We start from the raw sequence: 23,031 nt of genomic DNA, 5'->3' as shown, positions 1-23,031 counted from the left end.
CACTTCACTAAATAACAGAATGCATAACCTCACTGCAAACAAACATACACTGGTTTTCTAGTAAACAGATGTGTAAGAAAGAATGGTTTGTTATAATCATCCTTACTCTAATTAAAGAAAATTCCATTAACTCATTCATAAAGTTACTACAGCATGAAGGTAACTGTGCAGTATCGTAACATATCAGTGCAAAGACAGATCTCCAGGTCTCTTCAACAACATAAAGCTGAATTACTGCAGTGCCTCTCACCTGACAACTAACTCATGGGGAGGCTGAAAATCTCTCATGCCAGCAAGGAAGCAGCCAGGGCTGATTTTCCTCTGATCTTCAGGTACACGGTGATCTGGTAAACAATCCTACACTGCTGTTCCCAAAAGCACGTCTCAGATAACCTGTGCCCTTTGACCACTATTCGCCAGAGATGCTGCGAAAGGTCTCTCTGATCTGTCCCCACGGACCTACTGCTGTGACTCCCTGCGGACCAGAAAAAGAGCCAGAAAGGAGCAGGGCAGGCAGCTTTCCAAACAGCGCATGGTGAGCAGAGTGGTAACTGCGTGAAAAAGCTTTCACCGCATCGTCTGGCTGAAGCAGATTTGTGAGAGAGACAATCACCCCAACCCTCACGCTTCCACCCCACAGCCAGCAGCAGAAAGCAGAACCTGAGGAAACGCGCAGCCATTCCTAAAAACGTGCAATGCCAAAATAAGGCACCACACTGAAGTTCTGCAACCCCTTTTCTCTCACCTTTATTGAGATTACACTTTTCTGTCCCATGGCCTTGACTTTTGAGAAAAAGCACTTCAGGGAATTCTGCTTTGTCCTGATGTAAATATATTAGTCTATGGTAAAGTATACAGAAAACTGTTCCCACTTGTCTGAAGAATGAGCTGACGTAGGTTTCAGTCCTGCAGGGCATGTATAGCCTCAGGCCTTTACTTTTCGTGGGACTCTGCCCATGAGAAAGGAAATCCCTCTGCAAGGCTGAAGGCTGTAGGTGTGCTCAGGTGAATCAAGTTTCAGGACTGGGCTTGCACACAGTACTTCAATTATGCTGGGCTGCTTTACCTGCACTGGTGGCAGTCAATACCAGGTTATTTTTCCTAGTTCTGCTGCAGATGAATTCTGTAGAACAGACTCTTATTTTGATAGCATTTCTCAAAATATTAAAACACATACTTTATATTTTATTGTCAGTTGCATTTTTATGGGAAAAAAAATCCCCTTACTGCCCAAGTTTACATTAGGCGTGGATTGTTTGCATATTTGGTTGTTCTTGTATGGCTATGTCACAAACTTCCTAGGCTAAAAGGAAAGGGAGATTCAGGAAGCCTTTGTGTGTGTGTGTGTCTATCCCCATATGTGTGCACCATTTGGCACTGGTTTGCTTTGCAAGCAGAAAGACAGCTTTAAAACGACTGCGCATTTGCTCTTACCACATGCATAGCTGACGTTGAGGTATTTTGTCACTCCAGGTAGGCATGGACTTCCAAAATCCCGGCTAGTGACAAGGATTTTGCATCTCTGTTTCCCGTAACACCTTTTTGATAAAACTTCTAGTGCTGTGTAAGACAAACAGTCTGAAAGAAAAATACATCGCATAAACATACAACACTGACGTTATTAGAAATGATAGCTGCTACATGCACGACTAGAGATACAAATCTGCTATTGACTTCAGGCATATGTTTGCCTAAGCAGGATTTCAGAATTAAATATTGAGATTTGTCAATGCAAGGAAGCTCTCCATCTATTCCATCTCAAGATGAGTGTGCAAATAAAGGGAGATGCAATCCTGTTTGCAGATCTTTCTCTTGGTCCCTGGGTTATTGAGATGATTTGACAGAATGATTAAATTCGGTTCAAGTCAGGTGAGATCAATTTTTGTGTGTCACAACAGCTGGGGCTACAGTGAAGTTCCGTGTATTAAATGTAGCTTTTGTTTTTCTATGCCTCTTGCTGGTAGGAGCCATTCTGTACTGGTGAAAAAGTCAAATTGGGCTCAATATTTAACCAGGGAAGCATTTGGCTTCTTCCTCCCATACCAAATTCCAGGCTGTTCTGGTAAGGCTACCACCACAAGCCAAGTTTGCCTGCCTGAAGCAATCTCAATGGCATCTACACTGCACTGCCTTCATGCCCTCATTACATGAGGTAACCTACAACATTTTCAAAGCAGCCTAAACTACCCCAATTTTGTGCAGATGAAGAGACTCCAGACTGCTGAACCTCTCCCTGTGGACTGAGCAAGAAGCATGTGCCGTGTGCGAAAACCTGCCTTGCTAACACCTACACTTGGAGCTGGGATTTTCTTATTCAAGATTTACGTCTTTGACCGCAATTTATAAAATAATAAAATTTGATTGCCAGGATTTTACAGTGACGCTACAATTATTTGAGTGGGAGAGTGTGTGCATCAGACAAACTTTAAAAATCTGCTTCAAAAAAATAATATCTATAGATGTGATCGAATTCCCATTATTCCCATGTGCTAAACTCCAAGCCTCAAAGGAAAAAGAAGCCATGCTTTTGGTTTCTAAACAGTGTGGAGTAAGTAATGCTTTTCTGAAGCTGTCTGCTTCCAGTCAGCGATATCTCATGCATTTTGTGACTTTCTGACAGAAATTTCTCATGTTAGTCTTCTGAGGTAGGGACAATATAGAGGTCTGACAACATACTGCATTAATCCAGTCCTTCTTCCTATAACAAAATCCAGATTAGCATGGCACCTTGTCACCCTCCAACTGCTGAAGCTTATTTGTGCCTCTTCAGAGGAAGGAGAAATAGTGCTCACAAAGACACTCCAAATGTTCCTCAAATCAGTCTTGTTTGGAAAGAACGGAAAGTCTGAGACTGGAGTTCCTCACAAAGAATATTCACCTTTAGTATGTGAAAACTGGGCACATTTATGTTTTTAGAGTTAATCCCCTGACACCAGCCCTAAATAAATAATATACTTGAGCACAGCCATTGGGAGATACTGGGCTGATCTATCTGCTTGGCAAAGGGCTTGCAGGTTACCTTTGGACATGGATTTTTTTGAGAACAACTCTTTGTCTTTTCAGAGACCTACAATCCTGATGCCCCTGTGTCCTGGGAGGCTGCTGGGCAGGCAGGGAAGGCTGACCCAAACCATTGGGTAGTTCTAAGCAACTCAGCTGTTTCCCTCCCTGGCCATTTTAGATGAGTAAGGATCTATTTGGGTGGACATTTGAGGCAGCCAAGTAGCTTATTTTGGCAAGTATGAAAACAGCTAAAGAATATCAGGAGGAAATATCAGATGATTCATAAATGAATGGATTGGGAGCACAAGAGCAATCTGGCAAACTGAACTATGTTTTCTACAAAATTTCCTGCCCTTTGAGCTACTCACAGTGTCTTAAGAGACAGGCTGCTGTTCTGCTAATGGTTTTCCACAAATTCAGTGGTACAGTGAATACATGTTTCACTTTGCCTTTGGTAGATGTTTGCTCATGTTTCTGTGGGCGTTAATACCTCCTTATCACCTATATTCATGTTGGATTTGGCTCCTCTATCTGGTTCTTGGCCAGTTTTTGGAGAACTTCCCAAGGTTTGCCTGGTGTCACAGGTGAGCAAATGCAAGGCTGGCTTGCTTTTGCAGGACAGCACACAAACAAACTGGAAAGATTTATAACAACAACAAAAATATATTTAACAGCTTCCTGTCATCTAACAAGATTTTGGCTTTTAGTGATTCAGTCAAAAAGTGTTCAATTTTTTTCTCTCAGGTTTATGTGCATCCTTGTTATCTCCCCGCTAGCTTTCCTGGCAGCTACGATGCCAGCTGAACAATGAGTTCAGCTCAGAGGAATTCTGTGTATTTGGTAGCGAAGGCTACTTTTCCAACATCTGCAGCTTCATCTGTACAATCTCCCACAAGCAGACATTACAGAAGCGTCTCTGCACCAAAGTCAGAGGCATCAGTGTGTGCCAAAGGGATGGTCAAGCCAGTTTCAGCCAAATTTGCTTGGGGTCTAATAGCAATCCAGCTGCAGCAACACAGAGCTTGCACTAGGAATAACTTGTCCTCCTTCTGGCCAAGCACTTCATTGCAGGGTCTGAATGAAGAGGGGATTCAGTCAGTGCTGCATTTTGAGTAAATGAATGAATGGTCCTACTGAATGGTCCCAAAGAAACCATGAATCAGGAGATGAACATAAATATGCCATGTGTCTTCTTTCTGAATATCTAAGTGAGCCATGGGGCTTGCTAAATTGGTACCACGTGTTTAAAATAAACTGCCTCTTGAAAGGCACTTTCCTGGCATGCTAGGAGGCTGGGGGCGCCCACCAGCAGTGATAGAAAAAGCAGCAATGTGTGGCTGGGAAAACACTTTGTTTTTCATGCCTTCCTCCCAAAGTTGCCTGCTACACATCAAGACTGTTGGTGGGTCTTTTGAAACAGACACTTATATAGATGGCCCAGAAATACGGATGTCAAGAAGAGGTTCTTAATGCAGTAATAAACTATCAATCTGACTGCAGCTATTTAACAGTTAGTGCAGAAAGCCTTGTTTCTGGAGGAAAGGCTCTTTCAGCTCCCTAATTAGCTTTGTTTAGGGAAGTTTTGGCATGCAAATGACATGCCATAAATTAGGCAGGCTTTAATGAGAAGCAATTTGTCTTTGGCTTCTTAAAGCTGCTCTCAATGCAGACAGCAGGAGCTTTCCCTCCTTGTCTTTCCACCCTGCTACACAAGACCCTGCAGGTGATGGAGCTGCCAGAGCTGGTCTGAGTATCTCATGCCAAGCTCTGCCAGCAGCGTCCTGTCATACCCTGTCCAGACAGCACTGATTGCCGCCTTCTCCCATATCACTATGCACAGGCCAAGACTCAAGACGTGGTGGGTAGGGGACGTGTCTCAAATGTAGATCTGCATGACACAAAAAGTGAAGGACCAGGCCACCCAAAAGAGGAGCCCCTCCACAAATGTGTCACTGGAGCCTGGCCGCTCCTTGCTTTCATCCCAACTTACGGTGCTTTATGCTTTTCGGGCTGTGCCTACATGCAAAAGAATAAGGAGCTTGCTTTTAATATCAATTGAAAGCAGAGATTTCACACTACCAAATTGGGATGGCTTGTGCTTTGTGGAGCCCAAGTATCAGCTCTGGGGGTAAGAACTGACAAGGGGAAACTATGAAGTTCAGAGCAAATTAAGGCTGCAGACTCCTAAAGAAAGTTACCATAATAATATGGTAATTTATGCAAGAGCATGGCACACAGGGTCCTGCCTATGCATCAGAAAAGGGCCATTTGAACTGTGGATTCTAGCAAAAACACACAATATGATCAGCAGCACTTATGAAGTGTTTCAGCACTTCCAAATAGTGTGCTGATACCTTTATATTCCAGGTCCAAGTACTGTCAGTAAACAAGGCAGTATAATATGCTAAAAATACTACTTACTGCCAGCAGAGGCCATTCCTTGGAAGTGAATACAGCACCAAGGCTCTCTGAAAAGCTGCACCATCCCTCTGGCCCTCTCTGTAGTGCCTGTTGTGAGGCCCTTGTAAGCCTGCATGAGATTAGCCCATTGCTTGGTTTTATTTACAAGTGGCTCTGAGTTCAGAATTCAGTCTGTAAGAATTTTGCACAAAAAAAAAACTAAACCAAAACAACCCTTGGTCTTTCTCTCCCTCTTGCACATGCATATGCGCAGAGTGGGGGATCCATCTGCCAGCACAGACACCAAGGGCAAGAGACAAGTGGAGCTCCACACCCGCTGGCAACAGCAGGAACCAGATTCCCTCTGTTCAAATGCTCATTGCTTTGTTTTCCACCATTTGGGTCTGCTTATACCCAGGCAGAAGATCCTTGGCTTATTTTAGACTCAAGTGCCAAGTGTACTTTGACTAAGTGCTCCATGAAGTGTCTGTACTTCAATATCCAGCACGTCCTAAGTTTGGGCCAGCTTACAGAGTTTGTGTTTTATGGCACCTAGAAGTCTATAGTTAGCATGAACCTAGTAACTGCTGTGTGTAAGCACTTCCAGACTGGCCTATAGCTGTTTGTACCTTTACTTCATTTATATTTGCTCTCGAGAGACGTATACAAGGGACTGGCTCACACTAGGACGAGTATCCATCTCTTAGGAAAAGAAACTTGAAATTGAAGCTTTTAAATCACTGTTAGGGAATAAGAGATGTAGGTCTTTTGAATTGTCCACAATACTGATTGGAAAAAAAAAAAAAAAAGGAATCGCAGTATCACAAAAATACTCTTATATAACAAAACCATGATGCCTTGTTGGGCTGGAAGGAACCTGCAGGATTTTGGAAATCTCTCTTGCCTTGCTAACATCCTTTCTTCTTAGCTGAATGCCATTTCACCAGAAAGAGGGGATTAGCACAAAACTCAGCCCCAGGTTATGTCGTACCTGGTGCAAACTGTGATGAGTGCCTGAATTCTCCACCTCCCCTCTCAAGCTCGCGAAAGAGGGAACAGGCGAAAGAGAGGGCTGTGCTGGAAAGGACCCAACCTCCCAGCAGAGAAGAGACGCAATTCAGGGGTCTGCTGGTCATTAGTGCTGGAAGAAAGGCACATCCGACCAGCCAGTGCGCATCCTGGTGATATTTCTGGGAAGGACATTTTAGCGTCCTAGCTTGCAAGTTGCAGCTAGAGGTGACCCGCTACCGAGCCTTCTGTCAAGTACTTTCATGTATTAACAGGAGTAATTTCTGATTTGAGTAGTGTTTGTTGACCTGAATCGTCCTTGTACTCTCTGCAGTAACCTGTTCTGGCACAACTCTCTAACGTCTTTTGGCCAATAAATTTCTCTTTCCTTGTGCACATGTTAGTACAAATAGAAAAGAGATAATATGCCAGAAAAAAGCAACAACTCACACAAGAACAGCTAGGGTTTCCTGCTTTGGCACTGGGCACAATAGATTCCTCTAAGCAGAACTGTCTGCTACCAAACCGCACCCAAAAAAGTTTTAGTTTTCTTGTGACGTTTTTGATAATCTTAGTAAAACAGGGAAGCTACTTTCTGTAAATTCTGTACAGTCTTACCAGTGCCAGTCATTCGGACAGCTGAAGAAGCAGGAGTTTTTTATTCTCCTGTGAAGATACAATGATCTTATAATGGAAATAATTCCCTGTGCTTCAGGGAACTCTGCTACTTACAGTAGGAGCTTAATCTGCAGAATAAACTTCTCCCGAAGGCAAAATATCCTAAAATGCCTGCAGACAAGTGTTCTGCACTGTCCTTTAAAGTGGGCACTGGTGACTACTCATTGTAATCAATGGCTCTGATGACAAGTCAGAGAGCAAGATCAGAGACATGTAAAAACACCATATTTCAGTTTGATGGTGAAAGTGTTAGAAATGGGAAAAATGTTTCATGGTGACCTTACATGGAAATTTCACATTCTTTGACCAATCCTCCCCCTTGCCCAAACTGCATTGAACAAGATAAGTTGTTCTAAGCACAGCTTTTTGTTTCTGGTCATTTTTAACCAAAGCAAGAGACATTGGAAACGAAGGGTGCAAGTTACGTGCATAATTACATATCAGTCTTGGGACTGAAGTAGTGCTGTCTTACGACTGTGATACATGGTATAGAGTTTCTTGTGCCCAGTAGTTCAAACCCTTACCCAGATTCAAATCTTACCTTTATCCAAATCAGAACAGGGACCTCAATGTGTGTTTCCATAATCCATCCTGCATGGGCTGTTTGGTTGGCATTGTCTCGTGCTAAAGCTGTTTTGCTGCCTAGCGTGAGACTTAATCAGACCAAGGGACAAGTCTACTGTAAAGGCTTTATCTATCAGGGAGGACACCATTATGCCATTGCTTTTCTTCCTCCTCTGTATTGAAAATGGCACCGAATTTACATTATGAAACCAGCACAGAAAACTAGTTCCAAAGGGAGGCAGTCATGTTAAATGTTGAGCTGAGGCTCAGGATCCTACAAGTGCTCTGAGGCCACACAGATATCACCAATACCAGAGATGGATTTATATGCTCTATTTCCTACATGGAGAAGTGCCTTTATGTTAAAGAAATTTTATGTCTTTCTGTGTTTCCTTTGAGGCAAAGCTCCAAAAATCTGTCAGCCAGTTTGACAGATTATTCACAGCAAAGTAATAATTCAGAATACATCTGTCTCAGTTCAAAGCTGCTGTTTGTCATTAATTGCTCATGAGCTATATTACATGTAACATGAGTCACCAAAATCTAGAGAAATATCTAATTAATTCAATAACCAGTACTCCTAGAAGGGCCATATCCAGTATGGACAGATGCAAAACTCTTAAGCTCAACAGAGAGTTCCTATACATGTCATTAGGACCAACAGACAACTTCTCTTCTGCATGGTACTAAAACCACCTCGCAGCTTCCCTGTGATGCACTGAAAGAAATGGAAAGGCTCAAGCTCTGTATCTAGGATGAGATGCACAAACATGGGTAGAAACAACAATTTAATGTGTCTTGGGGCAGATTTAGCTCTTGGTGCAAACACAAGTGTATGTGGGCTCTGATTCAAGAATGGAGAGCAGCTGAAGTAAGTTTTCTAAATTGTCTCAAATCATTTAAATCAAGTTGACATTCAAATTACCATTGCTTTCCCTTAGAGAAAGGTACACAGGCACTACTCACATCTATATGTGCTTAAATAACCACATAAATAAGATTTAAGCTTGAGATGGATTGATCTGGAGTCAACTGGATTTGGCTCCCAAGCGCTAAGTCTGTTACGATAAATGAATGTGTATTCCCAGGCTACACACGTGCTTTTGAAAATTATACTCACTGCAGAGGGTTACTGGCGCCATGTGGGAAAAGGCCAAGCACTTTAAGTAATGGGAAATCTATACAAGGATCTACCTCCTACAGATCCACCTTGTGTTTGTCTCAGGTTTTATGCTCTCTCTCCTATTACCACAGTTTCAGGTCGCTTTATAGAACACAAAACCAGCAACAGCCAAGGTGTTGCTCAAGAAGGGCTCATATGCAGGGGGCTGCAGACAAGTTGGTTGCTGTTGCAAATTCTTTCTCTATACTGGGAAACTTTATCCAGTCAGAGGAGCTTGCAGTATTCTGATCTGTGAACTGTAAGCGCTGCCATTAGAGGCAAGTGAGTGATCTCCAGAGGTGAATGAAGTACAAGAAATAAGTACGATGGCAGCCTCTCTCGATCAACTGAGCTATCTCTGCTCTGCCTTGCATCATATGCTAATGCCACCATCAAGAAGGACATATGGGTCTGTCAGAAACTTGCAAAAATGTTTTCTCCACAGAACAGCCAGGCAGAGCTGAAGTCTGTGTGAAGCACCACACAAGACAGCCAGTGTGAAATACAGACCTGGCAATTTGAAATAGATTCTTGTGTAAGACCAGATTGCAATTTTCAACCAATACATTTTTAATATCTCTACAACTAAATAGAAACATTGGCTTGCAGACAAGTGGCTTTTAAGACTAATTATCAGTCTCTTCTTGATGTTCAGAGATGCTTCTTAGATGTTTCACCTGAAGCATATTTCTTAGGAGTAAAGGTCAGCCTTTGCACAGGGCTGGCATCAGTTATATAAGTCCTTCCCTGTTTGGTATTAAGGGATTTGAATAGCACACATATCCTGTGATGTCCTTCTCCATGGCATGAACATTTACCTTCATACCTTTGGTGTCAAACGCTGAACATACTATTTATACAAGCATCAAGCACCCTCACAACCACATACTACTATACATTTACATATTTAGCGACAGAAAGTGAGTCATAAGTCACTAATCATACACCATCTGAGACAGTGAAGTCAATGACTGGTTATCAATGTAGACCATACAACTACTTAGGATGTTTTGGGTTCTTTTATCTGTTCAAAAGCAAACAGTCTGTGCCTGAAAGTGTTCGGAGTCTGACCAAAGTAATATTAACATTATAGCAACATTAATATATTGTTTATACATTAACTACTCATATAGTGATATTAATATTATATATTAATATATCTTTTGGGATACACCTGTATCAGTAAATCAGCAGTGAGAGGGGCATGTTTCTGGCATCACAACAGAGTGCTCCGCTCTGATACATGTGGTCCCTGCACTCATCTGGCTTGGGCCAACAGCGTCCTCCCAGTAACTCCTCATCACAGCTGAGGACGTAGCACAGACCAGGGAGCAGCCCCAGGAGGCAGCCTGCGTGCAGTCACCCTGCTTCGGAGGGAAGAGTTTAATACTTCATAAAGAGGACATGACTGCCTGATGGACTTGGTGCCAGGGGGAAGTCCCAGGCACATTCAGTTTTCTAGTACACATGCACAGTCTTGGAGTCTGGTCATACAGCAGCATCTAAAGCAATGGACGTTGACCTACGGACTCTAGCCTTACAGTCTGCACTTAAGCCAAGGAAGAGTTGGCAGAAAGAGAGATCAGAGAAGAAGGTAACAGTAAGACCAGGTATTGTGACACTCAGGTTGCCTAATCATTGCCTGAAGTCGGAGGAAGAAGAGAGGCCAACAGCTGATATTTAGTAAACATCACTTAAGTTCAAGACAGCCAACAGAACTAGAGTTTTTGATGTTAACCATACTAAGGACTGATTAACTATACGAAAGTTTATTACTTGTCTGCATTCCTTACTTTGCTTCTCCCTCATACTAGGCAATTTGTTTGATTTCCAGAAATAATCTCTCCATGTTTCAACCGCTGTCTCTTCCAAAATGCCATTGCCCTTGTGCCTGAAGTTTTCTCCCCATCTGTTTCTCCCCTTCTCTGTGCACCTGTTTAGAGAATGTCTATCAACAGCATAAAAACATACCAAAGGGGGGGACGCGCTCCACTTCTCTTGAGCAGACGTTCTCCTCATGTGCCCATCTGCCATAGGTGGCAGAGTAGATGATAAGGAACTTGGACTCCTGACAGTGGAGTTTCAGTTCCTGGTTTTCACATGCTGATTTGCTTTTATATTCAGCTAAAATAGAAGCAAACAACAATATGGTAGCGTGAGGTAATTTACTCGGCTGGACTGTTAATAGCAAATAGCAGAATGACAGAAAACAGCTTTTCTGCAAGTTCTGTTGCAAGTGATACTTGGCACTATTGCAACCAGAGGCAAAGCCAACAGCATAGTGGAGTGTTTCCTCCAACTGAATTGCTCCCATACGACTACCTAAAGCCTCCGGCTCCTTTTTGAAAGGAATTAAAAAGTTAATTTTTGCCAATCTCCTCTCCCAGTGGAACAGCCTCCCCCTTTCCCGCCTGATTTCCTGGCTTGCTTTCCACCGCTGCTCAGCAGAAGAAGCCTCCTCCTTCCCTTTTGTCTCTCCCCAGGACAATGTTGCATTCTGTGCCTACTTCAGATGCCCGCCGGAGTGCCGAGAGCCTCTGACCGCTCATCAATCATGGGGATGGGCTGCCATCACCCCGTGCCATCACACACAGCACTGAGCGAGCGCTGAAGAATGGGAGGCACAAAGGCACGGGGACGGGCTGCGTATCCTCAGACACAGAGTCCTCCCAGCTCTATTTCCATGGCTCCACCAAGACCAGTGGGTTTCCCTGGGTGTGATTATCCCACACGGGCTCATTTGAAAGCTTTTGCTGACAAGGCGATGTGAATCAGGAGCCTGAGAAAAATACACCCCTTCCCTTTCTCGGCTGGCACAGGCACAGAGGTGAGGAAGCTGCTGAGATGGTCTCCAGACAGCACAGCTCATCCCTCTCAGGGAACCCATTAAAATCCACCATCTGGCCAAGGGGGTTCCCTGCCGGCCTGAGGAGCCACTCTGCTTGCAGCATTTTAGTGCTCAAGTCTTCCTGGTGTAGGTATGGTGGCAAAACTTTTTACTGAAGATAAGGCCAGGGAGAAGAGTCTATTCTGCTCCATTTTTTTTGTCCATCGAAAATGTGAAAACAGGAAAAGGAGGTTCCTGAGCTGAGCAGGAGAAAAGGGAAAGCTTATTGTTACTGAGTGGTATCCCTGAGAGTGGAACGTGAGTGTTGGTGCTAGGGGAACTGGAGAGAGAAAAACCTCCTATCTACTCAATAAAGAAAACATTATTGTTTCATCTAGAATAGAACAGATTTTAAAAAAATGGGTTAATGCTGTTGGTAATAGTCCAGTTTCTTCCATTTGAGCTCATCAGCAGTCACAAGTTTAAGCCTAAAACCAGTGATTTTTAAAACTACTTGGCCTACTGCAGGTTGTTACTTCTGCAGAAGCACCGTACACCCATGGGGATCATGCCAAGAAAACAGAGGCTCTGGCCCAAGGGCTGACAGCTTGAAGCTGGGCTGTGTGTCTGTACGGCTGTGCCCTGTGGTTGCTGGAGAGGCCATGGAAATACAGACAACAAAACAAACCCACAAGTGGTACAAGACAGGGGTAGGAATACAAGAGACTTCTGCAGAAATACAGCAACGATAGTTCTAAATACATGAAAAACAAAGGGATTCAGGCAATTGCTTAAGTGCGCATTTGAAGGCAAGGAGACTGTAAAATAAAGTTATATTCAAGTGATTTCCTGAGAAAGGATGTTTTTCCACAGCCAAGCATAACAATATTGGTATCTTACCTACAAATATAAATTTCCTGTCACATGAAATCATGTAATTTGCACTGGAACCAGACTATTTCTCAATTATAAAGGCAGCGCTTGTTGTTAAATACACTTTTGACCAGCTTTTGTAAAATTCAGACCACAGATAAGATTATTTATTCAAAGTAGCTCATTTCCAGTGGGAAAAATATTAAGCAGTTTATGAAAGTAACAAACAGGATGCCAATCCACTTTTGATTAGTAAAAAGAGATTTTTAATGACACAGACACAGCTATGATATTCAAATCCATCTACTATTAACCATGAAGTAATTGTAACATGAAGAAAACCCAACAAACTATTAAGGTAATAAAACAGATAATTAAAATTTTAAATTTCAGCTCTTTTCTTTTCCCTGATGATTGGCCCAGTAAATCTCATTGGGAGTTCTTGTGTCAGTGCTTTGGCAAAGGTAACATCTGCCCACCCCATTCCCGTATCTCTGCTCTGACTTCAATACTCTGCATAAACTGGCCCTTCAGTTTGCTTGCCACCCCTTTTCCTATTCCACCAATGACGCCTATCTTAATGCTCTGATTAAAGAAAATCTCCTTCGTGCTTTCTTCTTTAGTTGTGGGATGGTATTTCTGAGTCGGCTGGTGAACCTACCCATAAATCATCATCCAACTATTTTCTTTGGGATCCAGTTCAGCCACACTGCAGATTAGCTGCCAAAAAAAGCTGAGCCCCTGGGCTACTGGGGCTTGTTCTCATGTACAATAGCAACAAGAAAAACAATTAAAGAACACCAATAAATGAAACCTCATGATGATTACACTTTTCTCATGTTTACAAAGTGCATTCTCCTTGAGGCATGGTGCGTCCCTTTACGTATCACCATCAATTGACCGTATAGAATACAGGTGATTCTACAATGAAATTCTGTGATAAAGTTAGCCATGCATGTGTATCCTCCAGCCATTATTCTATAAATGGGAGGCAGTAACAGAGAATCCTTGAAAGCTTTGGTCCTACCTCCTTAAGCATTTTTGCATATTCCTTATTATGATATCCTCTTCATCATTTGGATCCTTAGCCCAAACACCTGTTTTTGCTGTTCAGCTCTATCTTTCTAACATGACATTATCATTGCCAGCTCTTTAAAAACAATTTCCAAAACATTTTTCCATTCTAGTCTGATGTCTGACATCTGACTCTGCCAAACTACACTGGCCAAGAAATTGGCAGTACACACAATGAAGCTGCAAACACAATGAAGTGCTAAGGTAAAGTAGAAAAAACAATTCACTACTAATCTAAGAGTCTCAAAAGTTCACATGCATTTATGCAAAGCCTCGTGCAGTGGCATTTTAACAAAAACAAACAACAAAACACACACAAAAACACATTTGCCTGATGTGGATTACTTACTAGGTTTGCATTTAAAGGAGACAAGGAGGAATTTAGTGGTCCCTGGACACAGATCAGGTCCAAAAACCCGACTATTGACAAGGAGTTGGCAGGATCTCAGGTTTTGGCATTCATCCAGTACTTTCTAGAACAACGGGCAAAAAGGACAGGCTTGAAAACAAGGTATGAAGCTATACACCAATGAGACAATTAGTTGCACTTTGTTCTATACAGGAGACAAATAATGCCTTCACAACTTTTTTACTTTAAACATGTAAGAAACATCTGTATCATTGGATTTAGGCCACATCTCTACTGGACTCTGAGTCATGGACAAGTTTATGGGAACACATTCATCAGGCTGATGCCCATGGCGGCTTAGGATGTTGCTAATTTGCTGTCGTTTGTCACTTTTCCCTCTGCCCCAAGTGGGTCAGCCAGATCTTGCTGTGTGCCACCACCACCTTGGTGATGTTTGGGACTCCATACAGAACCCAGAGCAAGTGGGAACATGCTCAGTCCCCAGCCCCTTTGCTGACATGCCTGAGGCACATTTATGGGAATGCAATGTTTGGGTGAAGCATGCTAACTCAAAAAGATGTCTTTTTAACCATTTCATCTTGATCTGCTTAAGTTTACCTGATCATGCTCTGTAGTATCTTCACTTAAAACAGTTCTAAGGACTTGGTGTGCTTAGTGACACTTAAGCACAACCTTTAAGCCATACGTAGGACCTCCTGCTTAAGGGGCACTTACTTCTTGCTTGCAGATATTTACTTGATTTGCCACTTGAAGAAATTTCAGAATTGGTTTGATCAGATAGCACAAAAGCACCTACCCACCCTAAACCTGTTTGTCTTTTTTCTTTTTTTTTTTTTTTAAATGCTGTTCTAAGGCCATATCTACCCCAGAGTTTTTGGCCCAGCAATATACCGTGGTTCTTACTGTACTTGTTTCACTGTGAGTGGCAACAGAGGAGGACAATAAAAAAGTCAGTAGTGTTATATGCAAGTGTCATGTGGACCCTCTCCAAGTCCAGCAAAAGGATTAAGTACTGCTAATGCTCACATTAGCGTTCCCACTTCATCAGTGGTTTCAGAGCTGTAGCTACAGAAAATACAAAGACATTGCCCAAGATGACTCTGAGTCCACCTTAACACAGTCACAAGCCAAAGCACCTAAAAAAACCCCAGTTTAAATGCAGCAGTATACTTACGAAATTCCTAATCACCTTCAAAGCCCAGTTTAGAGAGGGCTTTCTACACACTGTATTTTGGATAGTCTGTGTTGTTGTGCCCAGGATTCTTGATGTTTAAAAGCACAGCAGACTGTGATAAGGAGGGTGCTATCTCTGGGTCACCCTGCTCTTGACAGCAGTGACTATATCATTCTCCGATAGTTTTAGGTACTCTTGTAAAATCTATGGGAATGTTGGCCTTGTTTCTCAGCAGAGGGGGTCTCTGTCATACCTAAAGGCCAAATCTGAAGTTTACCACTGTGATAACACAAGCGGCACTCTTGTTTCCAGGCTGAAAAAGCTGGCAGTGGCTGAATTTCTCCTGTCATCCCTGGAAGCAATCCCTCCCGAGCAGAAACCACCCACATTGGCAGCACATTGCAGTGATCCTGTAACACTCTTGCCTTTTTGTTCCCATTGGTAGAGGAGGACTTGCATCCAGCACTTTTTGAGCATTAAGTGCACTCTAAAGAGTTTAAAAGGGAAGGAAAAGCACAGCGGACTTAATTTTATCAGTCAATTCTTCTCTTACAGAGCTGGAAGTCAAACAAATAACTCCTTAATTGGGATTATTCTGGAACCGGCCAGTGAAATAGAGTTACATCTTGAGCAAGTGGAGATGGCTGTGCCCTACAGAGTCACCTTCTGTTTGCACCTGAGCTGAATCATCTCCTGTGCATCTGTTTGCATTGTCTCCTACTTAATGTAAAGAGCAGTTGCATTTTCTATCGTGTTGCTGTAGAAAAACGCGACCACAAAAGCAAACAACGATACTCATACTGAAACAGCACTGGGCTGTTAATATCTCGAGACAGATCTAACTTCGCAGAGATCCTTTAAATAGGAGGTCACTGTAAAAAATGCCTGTTATGCTTCCTCCCAACTGCAGGGTAGCATCATGCCCAATTATGCAGACTGCAGATGTGGTTCCAAAAAAGGGAGGAGGGATGAGATCACTGGTGCTCTTTTCTAAGAAATCAGTTTACAGGATGTGCCTCTTCTCCTTGACAGAACCGGAACTCCGTGACATGCAGAGCATTCGTATCCCTCACGTTCATAGCCTCGTCAAAATGCCTTCATGCCTTTGATCAGCGACAGTGCCTGAATGACGATGATAGGTTATACAATAGTTATTCCATGCTGTGTTTACGATATTCAAGGGAAAAAACTACCCATAGAGACCTCGCAAAGGTCAAATCATTGGTGTCACTTCAGTGCAGTCAGTAAAATGACATCAAGGATGCATCTGGCCTACTGTTTTTAGAAGGGAGCTGTACTTTCACATGGCCCATAGGTCATGTCTGGCACGTCTTCAGAAGTTGCAGTATAGTAAGGGCAAGGCACATTTAGAAAACTGAGCTCATATTGTTTCTGGAGAGAGGATATGACCACCAAAGCACTCTGTTTAACTCTTCAGCTCACTAGTGGTGGCCACAAATATTCCATGTTGTCAAGAAGCAATGTGTTGGCTGCAAGCACCAATGTTGCAAGCTTCATCAAAGCTTCCATAGAGCATTTATAACAGCTTCACCAACAGAACATGCACAGATTCTACTGACTACTCATTTTTGCAATGATTTACTGAATTTGGCTTGACACTGGGCATTTTCACTATGATGAAACAAACCTTTGAAAACAGTAAGTCAGACCTTCTAGGTCTTGCTGCAAAAATCTCCACAGCAGAAAGTAATAATTTCTGAAGTATAAATCATTTTAAGCTACACTTAAGTGAGCCTAGAAGACAAACCATAGGAAATTACCAACACAAATAATGTATTCACAGAAATTCAGCCATCTGCAGAGGGATTTGATGTTTAGCTGTCACAGTGCCTTTCTCATGAGTGAAGACAGACATGGAACAAGCCAAACATCAAACAGAACGCCATCTTACTCAGTGGATTTGTAACCCAGCTCCATCAGATGTTTGTACCCTCTCCTGGGGACAAGGAGAGACCATATGACGGATTAAGACTGGTCTGCTCAGTCACGACCAGCCCTTGATTAGAAGGGAACTCATTATTCTAGAGAACTTTGGGAAGAGGGTTTCCAAAGCAAGACTTTTTAAACTAGAAGGCAATCCACAAAGCTTTCACAATCCTATGGTAACATCCTGCTGGCCAGAGAAATCCATTCAGTTTTAATACTTTTCATGGTAAACTGACACAGACATGATGTCATTTCATTCAATGCTGTGAATAATTGCAGTTCTCACACATCATAGCTCACCGCATGGAAACCATCAAAAACATTCTGTGCATTAAGAACCTTTACAACGTGCAATACCTGCAAAGAGGTGGGTGCCACACAGTTTACGGGTTCTGTCATCCTGGTTTCAGGCTCCTGAGTACTACACATGTGGTAGTCTTGCCCATAAAATGCTGACTGAATACTTATTGTTGAATGCCGAGGACAGTGAAGACTCAAATGTTCCCCATCGCAGGCATAGGCAGTATGATTTTGCAGAAGTTTGGTTAGGTAACCTAGAAAATATTCAGCTCTGTTACAACTAGTACAGGAAATGACAAGCTCGTTAGATAATAAGAAAACCACAATCAGTCTCTGGAAAGGGCATTGTATTCAAGGTTACCCGTATGGCCCACTGCCACACCACATAGTTCCGTGAATGGGTCAACTTCTACACGCTAGTAACACTCAGGTCTGCAAAACAAGAGTTGGCACAGCAGGGAGTCAGAGCCCTACCAGCACTCTGGCACCAGCACCGCGTCAGAGGTGTCATTTCACAGACAATAAATTGGCTCAGGTCCCTGCCAGTCATGGCTGCAGAGGTTGGAAGGGCTATTAGTTGGTTTTGCGGGCTGGACTCTTGCAATCCAGCTGGCTAAGGTGCTCCTCACACCTTGTCTTAAACTGGTGCTTTGCACTTCTGGGCTCCTAGGCAGTTGTGTTTCACACAAGTGATAATAAAAGTGATTCTCTCTGTATCGCTGAATCAGATGCTGGGATAACAGAGGAAAGGTGGCCCATAAGCGGCCTTTTCAAGCAATTGCTGGGGGAAATCCCATGGGCAAGGCTGCTTGAAGGTAAAGGGGCCCAAGATAGCTGGGTGGCATTCAGGGATTGCTTCTTCCAAGCTCAGGATCAGAGCATGCCCACATGCAGGAAGTCAAGGAAGGGAGCCAGGAGGCCTGCGTGGTTAAATAGGGATCTGTTGGGTATGCTCAGGCAGAAGAGGCGAGTTTAGAGGTCATGGAAGCAGGGGCTGGCCACTTGGGAAGAATATAAGGCTGCTGTTAGAGGATGTAGGAAGGCAGCTAGGATAGCCAAGGCCTCCTTAAAATTACAGCTGGCAAGAGGGGTCAAGGACAGCAAAAAGAACTTTTTCAAAAGATAGCAGATAAAACTAACACCAGAGACAATGTAGGCCCACTGATGAATGGGGTGGGTGCCCTGGTGGCAGAAGATACAGAGAAGGCAGAATTACTGAATGCCTTCTTTGTCTCTGTTTACTCTGCCGGAGGCTGTCCTGGGGAGCCCTGTACCCCTGAGACCCCAGATGAAGCCAGGTCAATGGAGGAGTTTGCTTTAGTCGATGAGGACTGGGTTAGGGAGCAATTAAGTAGTCCGGACATCCATAAATCCATGGGTCCAGATGAGATGCACCCGCGGGTGCTGAGGGAGCTGGCTGAAGTCATTGCTGGACCGCTCTCCATCATCTTTGCCAAGTCTTGGGAAATGGGAGAGGTGCCTGAGGATTGGAGGAAAGCAAATGTCACTCCAGTCTTCAAAAAGGGCAAGAAGGAGGACCCGGGTAATTATAGACCGGTCAGCCTCACCTCCATCCCTGGGAAAGTAATGGAACAGCTTATCCTTGGTGCCATCTCAAGGCATATCAAGGATAAGAGGGTTATTAGGGGCAGTCAGCATGGCTTTACCAAGGGTAAGTCATGCTTGACCAACCTCATAGCCTTTTATGAGAATGTAACAAGGTGGATAGATGATGGCAGAGCGGTAGATGTGGTCTACCCTGACTTCAGTAAAGCGTCTGACACAGTCTCCCATAGCATCCTAGTTGCTAAGTTGAGGAGGTGTGGTCTGGACAATAGACTAGTGAGGTGGGTTGCAAACTGGCTTAAGGAGAGAAGCCAGAGAGTGGTAGTCAATGGTGCGGAGTCTAGTTGGAGGCCAGTATCCAGTGGAGTGCCTCAGGGGTCAGTACTGGGGCCAATATTATTCAATATATTCATTAACGATTTAGACGAGGGAATAGAGTGTACTATCAGCAAGTTTGCTGATGACACTAAGCTGGGAGGAGTGGCTGACACCCCAGAAGGCTGTGCTGCCATCCAGTGGGACCTGGACAGGCTGGAGAGTTGGGCGGGGAATAACCTGATGAAATTTAACAAGGGAAAGTGTAGAGTCCTGCATCTGGGCAGGAACAATCCCAGGTTCCAGTATAGGCTGGGGAATGACCTATTAGAGAGCAGTGTAGGGGAAAGGGACCTGGGGGTCCTGGTGGACAGCAGGATGACCATGAGCCAGCACTGTGCCCTTGTGGCCAGGAAGGCCAATGGCATCCTGGGGTGTATTACAAGGGGGATGGTTAGTAGGTCGAGAGAGGTTCTCCTTCCCCTCTACTCCGCTCTGGTGAGACCCCATCTGGAATATTGTGTCCAGTTCTGGGCCCCTCAGTTCAAGAAGGACAGGGAACTGCTGGAAAGAGTCCAGTGTAGGGCAACGAAGATGATTAAGGGAGTGGAGCATCTCCCTTATGAAGAAAGGCTGAGGGAGCTGGGTCTCTTTAGTTTGGAGAAGAGGAGACTAAGGGGGGACCTTATTAATGTCTATAAGTACATAAAAGGTGAGTGCCATGAGGATGGAGCCAGGCTCTTCTTGGTGGCAAACAATGATAGGACAAGGAGTAATGGGATCAAGCTGGAACGCAAGAGGTTCCACTTAAATTTGAGAAGAAACTTCTTCTCAGTAAGGGTGCCAGAGCACTGGAACAGGCTGCCCAGGGAGGTTGTGGAGTCTCCTTCTCTGGAGACATTCAAAACCCACGTGGACATGTTCCTGTGCGACCTCACCTAGGCGTTCCTGCTCCAGCAGGGGGATTGGACTAGATGATCTTTTGAGGTCCCTTCCAATCCCAAACATACTGTGATACTGTGAAATGCTGGACACCGTATGTGCTGGACAAAAACCCAGAAGTACAATACATAAAAGTTTTGTATTTGCTAGAGCGTTTGTTGGTGTTATCAGGAGGGGGAGAGGCAGGATCTGCATACAGCTGTCCAGCAGTACCAGCCATTCGCATCTCCTAATAAACAGGTCCTTGAGCAGCAGAGCTAATGACAGCTGTTCTTCTGAGTTGTATTTCACCATATATTGTCTCTTTACCCAAGATTTCTGTTATCACCACAAATACTTATGAATTTAACCTCTACTGCCCTTCTCTCTGTTGTGCAGAATAATTTAATGGAAACATACAGGCTGATACCTTTGACCATTACGAATTAGCCGCTGTGATGGGAAACTATTAGGAGCAATTTAATTCAAAGACTTTCCTCACTTATACTTAGGAAGCTTTGATATCTCTACCACTTTGTTACACTTGATTGCAATTTATCTTTAAGCAGAAAAGGTTTGTGGGTGAAGGGGAGGAAGAGGCATTAGGGACAGGAGAGATAAAGAATACAAAATAGTCTACAAATGAAGCAATATTTTTCCTCATCCCTTGCCCATAAATACATGGAAATTACACCCAAAACCACTTTTTCCCCCATGAGTTTTATGACAACCCAGTATACTACAATCAAAGCAAATCTGTTTTCTAATTCTTCTACTATTAGCCAAACATTTTATTAATGTGGATAAAATAACTATAATTGAATAGTTGCCTTATTCTTATACATGCATTAAATTCTGTATAATTCTCTCTAAAATCAACCACATTCAGGTCAAACAAAATTCTTCAAATGCAACATATTAAGTAATGAGAAAGCAACTAAGAGCTTCCACTGATTTATTTGAGAAAAGATTTTTAGAAGTTTGAAAACTGAGACTATGATTACATATGTACCTTTTTAATTTACAATATTATAATTTTCTCATCTTTGCCTCTTTTCCAAACATATAATTGGTCTAGTTAAAGAGAAAAGCCAGCATCTGCTCCTCAGAAGCCTTGCTTAGCCCACTGTGGTGACGGTAACATTATTGCCATTAAGTATAACAGAGAAAAAAAACACCTTATTTTCTTGTTTTGGTGACTGAATCAGGACTTGAATGACATTTTTTTTTGTATCATTAAAAGAAAAATTAGATTTCTCAAAAAAATTTTGAGAGTTTGTTCATGCTATTTCACATGTTTTGCTGTGTTTAAACCTTTAATAAAAGACAAGTTAGTTTAAAAACGGGTTTAAAATGTAAGTAGTCTAAATAAATGATAGGAAAACAAAATATTTCTGTTCTCTGGCATCTTTTCTAGCTCTAGCTGTGCAACTGGATGGGAAAAGCCAGCTCCCCTATCAGTTACTAAGTCTGGAGAAAGGCAAAGCCTACTCCACTACTGTGTTTGCTGTTCCACATATAGAGCCCAAGAGAGGGCAGGAGTCAGTTACACACACCTTCCAGCCCAGCAAAGATGTGAGTTCCTCACCTCACTGAACCCAGTCTGAGTGCTGGCACTAAAGTCAGGATGGAGAGAATTTCATGCCCTGTATTCGCAGTCTAGACCTTAAGGAGACCAGCCCAGCAGAAATGAGGCAACTTCTCACAGGCCAAAAACACACAAAAGAAAAAGCAAGCCAAAACAAAACCCCAACAAATCCATCCCCTACATTTTCTGTGTAATTGAGACCACCAATAATCAAGCTCTCCTGCCAGAGCCACCCCTCTGTTAGCATGATCCTGAAAGGTGCTGAGTATTGTCAGGAAAATAGGCCAAATGCCCAATTGCACCCAAGCGACTTTGCTACGGTCAGATACCATAAATGGGCCTCCAGTGGCATTTATTGCCACTGAATGCCTTTGACATTGCCATCACAGCATAAAGGGTCACAGTGTAAAAGAGTATTCAGCCTAACGTGAGTTGTGGGCACTCAACACCTTGAAAGATTTAGCCCGATATTTGTAATCATTTCAGTTCTTCAGGTTTTAAGTTACTTGGAGCCAAGAGTGCTGTACACAAAACAGCCCAGTATTCCCTAAAGAATATCAGCTATGTTGTGATTTGGATGAGTTCCCTGGCATCTTAACTGCTACTTTGATCCTGCAAATTCCTAATCCAGTATCTAAGCACCTTTCTCCAACAATTGCAACTATTCAATCCTTCTAAAAAATGCCCTTATAAGAAATTTGCTCTCATTCTGTATAAGCAATATGGTTCACTTGTAAAAATAGCATTAGATGGACTGGTGAAAATAAGACATCATGCTCTCTGGCCTTCCAAGTGGCATTTAAAATGACTCTGCTTGTGTATTTGCACACAATAAAGGATAAAAATAGTAACGGAAATCGGCTGAAACTTAATGTTCTCTGATAAGACTAGTGGTGAAGTACTAGTATCTGAATTGCTCGCCTCACATGGCAGTCCACGTAAAACTGCATTTTTTATTACTATGCACCACACTTTGTAGACACAGGTGGAGCGGTCAGCCCTCTGCAGTGAGCAGTGCCAAATGGGCAGCTCACAGCCACAGCGAGAAGAGATTCCCACTTGAGAAGTCATTATTTCCTCTTGCTTCTTCCCTCAAAACCTCCAGCTTCTTTCCTTTCCGCATGTACCAGGTGCTGCCTGCCTTGTGCTTGGCAAGGGAATGAAGTTTTTTCGGTAGCTGCTGCCTCTCACCTTGGTCCCGGAGCCGCGCTTGCAAAGGAGGGAGCAGTTTCCAGTTGCTTTCCCACCTTTCCTGTGCAGC

The 23,031-nt window shown here is 43.2% G+C and overlaps 1 protein-coding gene across 3 annotated transcripts in view; it reads right to left on the bottom strand.

The window, feature by feature from the left end:
* EVA1C (eva-1 homolog C) overlaps nt 1-23,031 on the bottom strand; it is a 41,086-nt gene that overhangs the window by 5,874 nt on the left and 12,181 nt on the right. For 2 of the 3 annotated variants that reach the window (XM_065066412.1, XM_065066420.1), the window contains exons 2-5: nt 17,438-17,634; nt 13,939-14,062; nt 10,787-10,939; nt 1,435-1,578 (exon numbers count right to left, since the gene is read on the bottom strand). In XM_065066412.1, coding sequence (XP_064922484.1) covers nt 1,435-1,578; nt 10,787-10,939; nt 13,939-14,062; nt 17,438-17,634 — 618 coding nt within the window. The remainder of the gene's footprint in view (nt 1-1,434; nt 1,579-10,786; nt 10,940-13,938; nt 14,063-17,437; nt 17,635-23,031) is intronic. The other variant, XM_065066428.1, reaches the window with a different exon arrangement.

The sequence above is a fragment of the Columba livia genome, chromosome 1 (genome assembly GCF_036013475.1).
Source record: "Columba livia isolate bColLiv1 breed racing homer chromosome 1, bColLiv1.pat.W.v2, whole genome shotgun sequence".
NCBI lineage: Eukaryota > Metazoa > Chordata > Aves > Columbiformes > Columbidae > Columba > Columba livia.
This window is presented reverse-complemented; position numbering and strand designations above follow the sequence as displayed.